We start from the raw sequence: 10,464 nt of genomic DNA, 5'->3' as shown, positions 1-10,464 counted from the left end.
GGATACTCCTGACAATTGAAGAGTTTAAACAGAAGACTTTCCAGGCAGCTTCGGCATTCTCCATGCTAATGGAGGAGGACCTATGTTTCCAGATGGGCCTTTGGAAATAATGGCAGTGGAGATTGTGGGTAGAAAGCCAATAAAATTAAACAGAGGGAAGTAAATATGAGTAGAAATGATGAAGGCAGAGGTTGAGACTATCAGCCAGGTATTTGAAAAGGGTCAAATCACCAACAATATTTGCTGAGCATCAGTAAAAGTAAAACAAAATAAGATGAACCCATGAACTTCCAATTAAAATTCTATCCACTTAGGACACTTCTTTATGGATTTTCAAGGACAGGCGACTTTACCAGTAAATAAAATGATACCATTTTTCCTGATGACAAACAGAAAGGGGTGATCAGCTCTGAACACTGTGGATTCAGGGAGCTGCTTTTCAACAATGTCATTTTCTGTGGCAGCAGTGGCCTCGCTGCCCTCCTCTGTGACCTCTATGAATGACTTGTGCATTAGCTTTGAGATATAGAGACGGCCTCCAGAAGCAATTCCAGAGAGGTCTGCTCTGGACTCATCAAAGATGTCCTGCAACCCTAGGGGCTTCAAGTGGCCTCTCATCTCATAATTCTTCTCTATCTTGAACTGAGGAAGAAACACCTCCACATACTGAGATTTCATATTCCTCCTATTGGTCCACTCCATTAGATGCCGAAAGCTCAGTTTGCTTTCAACCTGTAGAGAGTTTTAAAAATTTGGAAACACATTGTTAGGAAAAGGATGAAATGGGAACTAGAGAAATGCATGGTTTTTGGTAATTATACCCTTCTGGGATTTTGTATTTAAGTACACGAATGAGCTGTGGAAGGAATCCCAAAGAGAAAATGATTGAAAAGATTAGCTCAAGTATTCATAAACAAGTTGCATGTTTAACTCACTATACTATGACAAGCCATAATTTATGTGTGATGTGTGATTTATGAATTGATATTATGACATGGCTGATATCTGCCCGCATTGGAAAAAACAGAGACAATGTGGAATAATAAGTAGGCAAAACAGAACCAGGAGTTTGGAGATGGTTTGGAGGAAGAGGAAGGGCGAAATGATGTGATTATGTTACACACAAAAATTAAAAGAAATAATTAAAATTTATAAAAAGATTTTTTTGTTTTTTTTTGGGTTTTTTTTTTGAGACAGGGTTTCTCTGTGTAACAGTACTGGCTGTCCTGTAATTAACTCTTATCAACCAGGCTGGCCTGGAACTCACAGAGATCTGCCTGTCTCTACCTCTTGAGTGCTGCAATTAAAGTCATGCACTATCACTGCCTGACAAAAAAGAAAAAAATTAAAAATATAATTGGAGTTACTATTTCTGTGAAGTGTTTTAAAGTTAATATAATAAAATAGGAGTCAATATAAAAGGGAATGGTTTATCAAAGAAAAACAGAACTTAGTGATCATTCAGATCAGTGTATTCTAATCATTTTCCCACCATGAAAGACACATAAGGTTTGAATAGCTTAAAAGCTAAACCAATGGAGAGCTGGCTCAGCAGTTTAATTCTCAGCATCCACATGTTACAACCATCTATAACTCCAGTTCAAAGAATCTGATGCCTGCTTACTCCAAGGACACCAGGCATGTGTTTGGTGCATAGACATGCATGCAGGCAAAATACCCATGAACATAAAATAAAGTTCAAAAATAAAATAGTAAATAAACTCAGGTGGTCTGAAGCAAAAGCCCCAGGACCCCAGCTCTGGGGAATGGAACAATGGATCTCTCCATTCCTCATTAGGAAGCCTGAACTCACAGCTCTACCCAACACATGAGAAACAGAAGCTCAGAGGGCGAAGGGTACACCTGGGGTACAAAGCAGGAAGCAATCTTGGCTCCACACCTAGAGTAAACACCTCTCTCCATCAACATGGTTGCTTCAAGCAATTCACAAGTAAATCTTGCCTGGTTTATAATGGGAAGGTTTATTTAAAATAAATAGTAGAAATAATATATACAGATACCTCTTAAATTCAGATGCCCTAGAATTCTAAAATACTTTTCAAATGCATCAAACTTATAATTTTATAAAGAACATGAATTTATACAGTCCAATTTAGTTCATTGGAAATTTCCATGTTTAAATAATCTAGTTTTTAAATAGTCTATAATAACTTATTATTCTGAATTTATTTTTTTCTACTTGATTCTAGCCTTCTATAGTGTCAACTTTCTCTCATGCATGTAACACACATGCACATACGCACAAAATAGAAAATTAAATAACCAAAAGAACTCTACACACAATATTCCCCTGTAGGAAAAGGACAATGATCACTTACTTGGGATAGGTCATTCCTTGGCAGCATGATGTACATGCTTATGTCACCATGATATTGGAGCTCGAGCACCTGCATGGGTGGGTCCTGAATTGTAGACATATTGAACCTCCGTTCTTGATGCATCATAGCAACTGCCTTTTCAGGACACTAGATATCAGATCACGAAGAGGTGTTTACAATCCCATATCATTGCACTCACTCATCAAGTACACAGGCAAATATGGATTTGGTCAGTAGACCTTGGAGATGTAGAGGTTCAGACTTTGAGGTAGTCCTTTATTTGAAACGTTTCTGTAGGTACCTTTGCATAAGTTGCCTCATATTTCTGCCTCCAGATCCTCATCTATATGATAGGAATGGCAGCAATCCCTGCTGTACTGGGTAGTGGGTACTCTGTGGGTTAATAGGTGGAAGATTGCCTTACACTCGGTGTCTCAGCTGAAATGTCTCTATTAAGCAGTGGGTAATGATGAAAGGTCAATAAATGAGTGAATTGTGTAGTATTTTAATACAGACTGGAGTTATCAAAATCACATAATTTAAGGATGATATCTTAGAAAAAATAAAAATTGCTGCAAAGTGGTAGTTTACATCTCAATAACTTAAGGAGCATTCGAATTCTTATCTTGAAGCTATCACTCATAGATTTAGAAATACCACATAGGTGTAACAAGTTTTTTTTTTTCCTGTTCCTATTAAAACAGACAGAATTGTCAACCTCTCTGTATGTCTATTTTTAGGGCAAAATTTCTCCAGGGAGGATAGTTAATTCTGTGTCCTCAAACCAAAGGCCTCTCCTGCAAGTAAAATTGGCCTTTTGTGCTTCAGAGAGAGAGAGCACACAGAGAGCAACAAACAACACATACTGCCATAGAGAGAAGTCGGAGTGGGACCAGGAGGGCTCAGCCACAGAATGCATGTCTACCCCGACACAGAAAAAGTCACATTCTTACAGGTTATTTTGTGGACTTTTGGTTGGTGCTTTACTTTTATTATCCTTGTTCCTCTTCAGTCACCAACTTTTAAACTATCAGCACCAACTGTGACCTTAGCAACCAAGACTGCATGGCCTACCCTATTAGGAAGCTGTCACACAAAGGGATGTGGACCAGCAGGAAGGGTTTTAAAGAAGAGGCCATTGTATGGTAATATATTTCTTAAAGCTCCAATAGAATCCAAAAACAATCAGTAGACTGGATACTGTTTGCTGTGTCTATATTGTTAAAAGGGAGATGACCTATATAATCTATGAGGTGAAAAGCAGATGGAAGAAGCATGAAACAAAAATTCACTTCCAAATCCTGACCCTCTCAGCACTGGAGTGCTAACAAGATGTAAGTATATAAGTATAAGCATGATTTCAATCTCTTTTTTGCTATATGTGACAAATAAAGCTAACACTTAAACTTAAATCTACTTGCCACTATTTCTCTGCATTTTACATAAAATACTGAGTGATTAAAATAAATTTTTATATATATCATCTCACTTAATCATTTCAATCTGTGGGGAGTCCAACAGCATTTAGTCTTGCCGAAGACAATAATGCCACTTTTAGAATGCAGGAGAGGGATCTTACCACACTGGGCAATGCAGAAGAAATTGGTGCAAATACCACAATTTTCACAAAGGACTAACTGGGGGGGGAATTGTTAATGATAAGTACTTACCGTGGGAGACCTGAAACGGCACTTGAGGGTCTCGCTCTTGGTGAAGGCGGACTTCCATTTGCCTTTGAAGTAAACAGCATTCACCAGCACCATGACAGCCGAGGAACTGAGGCTGCTGCCACCCAATACCTTCTTGATTTTTCCTTTTTAAAATAAGTTGAAGGAAACAATGCTCATCTATATTGAAACAATTTTGAAATGTGCTCACAGACTATTAACAGGCATCACTTTCTTCTTAGATCATTACTATATAACATACTAGTAATAAATATGCCTGGTATTTTCTAAACCCTTTAAGGACAATATTTGATTTAACCCTCATAAAGTCTTTATGAAGTCCGCGCTGCTGTTCTTTCCATTTCCTGTTGAGGGAAATGAAGCACAAGGACATTAGATGATCAATATAGTCGCTCAATAGGAAGTCAGCTGCAACCATTGATGTGACTGTGGAGTCTGCAGAGCCATGGACTCAGCCTCATACATCTGTGAAATGGCAAATCCTGCAATGAAGAAACCAAGCCTTACAGTAGACACTCAAATAAAGCCCGGGGAATCACATTTCCAAAACAAAACAGAAACTCGTGGCCTGAAAGGGCAACAGATAACTGTACTGAAAGAGTATGGCCACACAAACATCAGATGAGATGAAACAGTTTGAGAAGTTCCTTGTAACGTATAATAAACTCATACAAATCTGATTTGTGAGGTGGTAAAGACCTCACAGGATAAGTGAAGCCTGAGGAGATCTCCTGTTCTGAGCACTGCTACAGACAAACTTTCAAGTGACCCTAAATGTAACAATGAGACTTCAGAAATATAATTCTCAGCAGAATGAAGCCCTGGTAGCCGATGTGGAACTCAATGGCCTGCAACAGTGAAGTCCTGAGGGGGAGCTTGTACTGCAAGTGGTGATTCATCAGTTCAAACCCAACAACACCAGATATTGCCACCACGTGATGAGTGGAAACAGCTCAGTGCTTCCCAGAAATAATCAGTTATTATTATTAATCAATCAACTGTTGTTTAGTGAGAGTGATAAGTGGCAATATTTGTGGAGAGCTTAAGATTAAGGTACTTTGCCACTTTACTTAGACCGATAAACCAATTTATCTATTAGACTTAGTTTTAAACACAAAATTAGACCCAGCCTTGTGTGAGAGACAAATATATTACTAAAATAAAAATAAATGTAAATATTACTGAAGAAACAAAAGATAATGGCAACATGACTCCTACCTGGGAAGACAGTTCCCAAAATCCCTTCATGGCACTGACCAGACTCCTTTGAAATTGTGTCACTCCAAGTAGAATTTAATTCCATTCCATTAAAAAGGTTGATCCCTCCCAATTCACATTAGTGAGACTGTTGTTAGTTATATCCTTTGTTCATGATGCTTACATTGTAGCAATGAAAGTTATAGTGCATGTCATCTTGGACATACCCTATAAAAATAATTCTTTGTCTATAAAGTCATAATACTAACTATAATATCTGTTGACTTTCTAGGATTCATTGCCTGAAATTATCATATATGCACTATGGCTTTAGATGTAGATACCCAAGCCAACTTTACATCAACCACAATAATTATTGCTATTTCAACAGACGTTAAACCACTTAGCTGGCTAGCCAACTTACATGGAGGTAATATTAAATGATTCTCCACAACTATAGCACAATAGAGTAAACAACCAAGAAAGCCACTCTTATACACAGTGCTACAGCAATGTATAAGTATGGTGTGCTAAAAGAACACAGATTAGGAAAAACTGCCACTGAATAAGGCTGTCTCCTTGAGCTGAGAGAATTTAGGTGGCAGAAAGATGGCTCACACAGCAGAGACTGTTCAAAATTATAGAAATGTGGGAAAGAAAAAAATACATGAAAAGAAATGTGCCCTGTTAGAGAACGTTAACTAGATTGAGATAGGAAAGGTGTGAGGCAAAACCGGGCTATGAGAAAGTGTGATCTCTGTAAGACTTTTGGATTATCCTGAATACGATAGAAAAATCTTTAGTTGGTTTTTAATGCACAAGGAAGCACACAGTGATAAATCACCCAACTTGTCATTATAAAGTGTGACGATTGCATTCTGCAAAGGAATAGAAAATAATACCTAGAATAATGGAGACAATTTGAAGTACTGAGGATGCTCTTTTTAAATCACGGGTATAGTTTATGCACTGAATGCATATATTTGCTTATAAGAAGAAGGATGAGAAATATGTAAGTGTTGCAGATGGGAGGGAGTAATCAAATGACTTGACTATTGTTGTATAGAACATGACTCAGCTATCCCAAAACCATGCTGTGCCATTTCTTTAAATTCATAACTGCTATAATATTATATTTGAGACTTTTAATAAGTAGTGAACAAAGACACAGTAATAATATAATGGTGAGTGAACAAAGGAAACGGAGAGATCATGTTCTTCCTCCAAGGAGTACCCATATGCTGCTAAACAGAGTGTGCACCACGTGGCTCATTGTTCTGAGGCAAAGCAAAACTCAATATATAAATAATATTCACAGTACAAAATGGAACCCACCACTAAGTAAATGAGTGATACCAGCTTTCAAGTCAGTTGATTAGCAACGCAAAAGACTAACAGATTTCCATTTGTTTTGTGTTAGTGGAGAACTTTGTCTAGAATTCAGATTTTCATTGTGAAAAGTACCATAAAGAGTTGGCATTCTCTGAAGGTACAACCTTTGCCAAATGTTATCTTAATAAAGACTTTTTAAAAAAATATGAAGATCAATCAGGCAAATAGTCTTAAATAACAGCAATCATTACTTTGGATTAGGAGGGACTATATCTTACATGCCTAAAAATTCTCTTCTTTCAAGTAGACTGATCTTAATATTTGCATACAACTGACAAATAGTGAAGAAAACAAAGTATTTTACTTGCCATGTGTCTCATTTTCAATCCATTTATTAATTTTATATCTGGTTTCTTCTATATCATTTGTAAAGTCGACTCTTTCCACTTTGGCATTGTATAACTTTTCAGCACAAGCAATGTAATTCTGCAAATAAGAATATAGATTTCATATTTGTAAATACCACCACAAGTATAAAAGGAAAGAATTTTTTAATTAACTCTTCATTTTCACTGCCTCCAAAGTGAGAAAGTATGACCAGAGTTATAGAAACAGGCTAGTAATGAACTTGATGGTCTGGATTGGGTTGGGAGATGATAATGTTCACTGCCTTGGCTTTAGCATTACCTTCTCATTGTAAGTATTCTAGTGTCCCCGTTATCTCCATTCCAGCTAAAAGTCTTTAAAGGCTACTTACCACACATAAGATAAAGCCCCAAACTTGGAACACAGTCGACAAGGTTTTACAGCTCATTTCCCTAATTTCTAGTTATTTTCCTCTTTACAGTGTGTGCTCTTGTCACCCCAAAGTCTTTATAATTCCTTTAGAGTATCATCTGCATAGCCTGCCTTATTTCAGACCTTTGGACAATGCTTCTTCCACTCTAATGTTCCTTAGTGCCAGCAATCATCCCGCTTTTTTCTAAGCATTACTCCATAAGAGACAGCTTTCCTAGGGCCCTCCTGTGGCTTATAACAATGTCTTCACTTTCATTTTTCCGTTTAAAGAAAAAAATAGTATCTGAACACTTGTAGAGAGGACATTAGAATACTTTGATAAATATATTTAATATATAATTACAAATCATGGTTGTAAGTACCACCATCTCTTCAAACATAATCACAGATGTCACAATCCTTGCTTTTGAGATATTCTAATTCCTCCATAATACACTAAACTCTGTGAAGCTGAGACCATGCATGCTTTGTTTGTTACCATTCCTAGTGCAAAACATGCTGACTTCTACCTAATGTTTCTTCAAAAGTACTTATTTTTAATAAAGAGAAAATAGTTACCAAATTTACTAGTATTCTAAAAATATAACAAACACAGAAGTTTTTTGGAACAAAGTTTTTGTATTTGTAAGAAAAATATTTATTATAACTTATATTGATACATATTTGCTAGTAATTATCTTAGTAAAAGCTAAAATTTTTTCTGTACTAATGGTAAGGATTGATGAGGAATCTCTTGTCTCTCTACAGGATGAGATTATTGTAATCTTTAATTACTGCTTATTTCCCTCTGCTCATCTGTCCATTCATTTATCCATCTACCTACTCACTCACAGATACTAATTACAAAGATTAGTTTTAAAATTTCATCCACATCTCGAGACTTTAATATAGTAAGCATAAGCTATCAGGAGGAAAAAAGACCAAGAAAGGCAGGAGTTGGAAAACTACACAGACACTAATGTAGTCTACCACTTCCAGGCAGCCCTGTAAGATTTACAGGCTGTTAGGCATTTATGGATTGTTCTTTAAGTTCAATTAACATGTTATACAAATCTCTTTTCAAGAGTATTGCATTTTAAAAAAGGAAATATTAGTGATCCAAACAAATTTATCTTTTTTTTTTTGTCCAAGTTCTAAACTCCTCTACAGCTGTTCCTGTGAGCTAATGGTGTTATAGTCATCTGTGAACAAAGCATTCCAGATTAGTTCCTTTGTCTTGGAAACAGAGCATCCCTTCCCCTTTCCCAGGAGAAACTTCCTATCATTAACCTTTTCTGTGAAAGCTGATTTTATAGAGCAACATGACAAATTTTACTTAGAGTATGTCTGGGAGGGTGTATGAAGTTGAAGCATCAGACTGATGACAGATTTCTACCTCAACATATGAGGGCATCCTGCAGCTTGCTGCTGGAGCTGGGATGATGACCATTTGACCTTGAACTACAACTGATACATGGCTTTTTCTTTGGTCTAGACAGTCATAACTTTTTACCTAGGACGTCTAGGCCACCTGCCTTGCCAATTGTAGATTTTAGGGCTTCTCTTTTTCCACAGTCAAGTGAATTAAGTCCTTACCACAAATTTCTCTGCAGCCTGTTATTTCTGTCCTCAAGAGAACCCTGACTGAAGAACTCATTAGAAAGACATCCACCTATTTTCTCCTTGTCTTTCCCAACTCCTCTGTCACATTCTTTCCAGAGACAACAGGATTCCTACATCTTCTAACATCCAAAAATGTTTTTAAAACTCTGGTCATAAATGTCCTTTTATTTTCAATCTATTTCTTGGATTAATGTTTTAACGTTTTTCATAATAGACTGTAGTAGTTTGAATAAAAATGACACCCAGAGGATCACATATTTGAATGCTTAGTCTTTAGGGAGTGACATTACTTGGGAGGGTTAGAGGTATGGCCTTGTTAAGGAAGTGTGATTACCAGGGTGGGCTTTGAGGTTTCAGAATTCCAAGGTAGGCAGAGTAGCTTTATTTCTTCCAGATTCCTTTGGATCTGGATATAGAAATCTCACTTTTTTCTACAGCATCAAGTCTTCCTGCATACCACCTGCTCCATGCCTTTATGGCAATGGATTGAAACTCTGAAACTGCAATCAATCACCCAACTAAATTACTTTTGTGATAAGTTAACTTTCTAAACTATAATTTTACTAAATGTGTTTAGGAGTTGTAGGAGATTTTTTTATCAGACCTTTAGAGATAGACAGTTAGATAACAAATAGATAAATAGATATTATATATACATATAGTAGATAGCCAATTGATAGACAGTACATAGATTATACATAGATTGATTGATGATAGATGATATAGATGATAGGTAGGTAGGTAAGTAGATAGATAGATAGATAGATAGATAGATAGATAGATAGATAGATAGATAGATAGATAGATAGATAGATGGTAGATAATAGGCAGATAGGTGACTGACATATAGACATATGTTAGATGATAAATCACTATCCTTTTGGACAGTTCAGCTTCCTTCTTGATTTGAATATCTTTTATTACTGTATTTAATATGTCAAATTTAAGTGATGAGAGTGGTCATCAATGTCTTATTACTGATGTCATACAAAGCTCTTTCAGTTTTCCTTGAGTATATTTATTTTTGACACTAATGTACATTCTATCTCTACATAATTTACTGAGAATTTTTACTATACACATTTAGCTTTTAATACTTTTTTCTTTACCTAGTGAGGTGGTTATATGGTTTTAATCCTTCATTTCTCACATGTGGCATATTCTACTTATTGATTTCTATGTACTGAACAATCTTTGTATGCCAGATATAAATTCTGCTTAGCCACGGTGAATGTTTCTTTTAATATGCTGTTAAATTTTATTTGCTAATATTTTATGAAAGACATCTAAAGTTCATATTCCAAAGGGATCTTGGGCTTAATTTTCTTTTTTATCGGGGTTCTTATGAAGTATGGCAGTGTTCTTGAATAGCATGTCAGTGCTTTTGTGTAATGTAGCAGTTCTTGTGTAACATGGCAGTGTTCTTGTGTAACGTGGCAGTGTTCTTATGTAACGTGGCAGTGTTCTTGTGTAACGTGGCAGTGTTCTTAGGTAACATAGCAGTGTTC

At 36.3% G+C, this 10,464-nt stretch overlaps 1 protein-coding gene across 2 annotated transcripts in view; it reads right to left on the bottom strand.

Moving 5' to 3' along the window:
* Positions 1–333: 333 nt before the first annotated feature.
* Positions 334–10,464, bottom strand: part of Serpinb7 (serpin family B member 7) — a 22,279-nt gene continuing 12,148 nt past the window's right edge. For both annotated transcript variants that reach the window (XM_005368733.1, XM_005368734.1), the window contains 4 exons: positions 6,925–7,042; positions 4,010–4,152; positions 2,340–2,486; positions 334–732 (listed from right to left, as the gene is read on the bottom strand). In XM_005368733.1, the coding sequence (XP_005368790.1) occupies positions 334–732; positions 2,340–2,486; positions 4,010–4,152; positions 6,925–7,042 (807 nt within the window). The remainder of the gene's footprint in view (positions 733–2,339; positions 2,487–4,009; positions 4,153–6,924; positions 7,043–10,464) is intronic.

The sequence above is a fragment of the Microtus ochrogaster genome, unplaced genomic scaffold (genome assembly GCF_000317375.1).
Source record: "Microtus ochrogaster isolate Prairie Vole_2 unplaced genomic scaffold, MicOch1.0 UNK39, whole genome shotgun sequence".
In the NCBI taxonomy this organism is placed as follows: domain Eukaryota; kingdom Metazoa; phylum Chordata; class Mammalia; order Rodentia; family Cricetidae; genus Microtus; species Microtus ochrogaster.
Note: the sequence above shows the minus strand (reverse complement) of the source record. Positions and strands in the feature narration are given on the sequence as shown.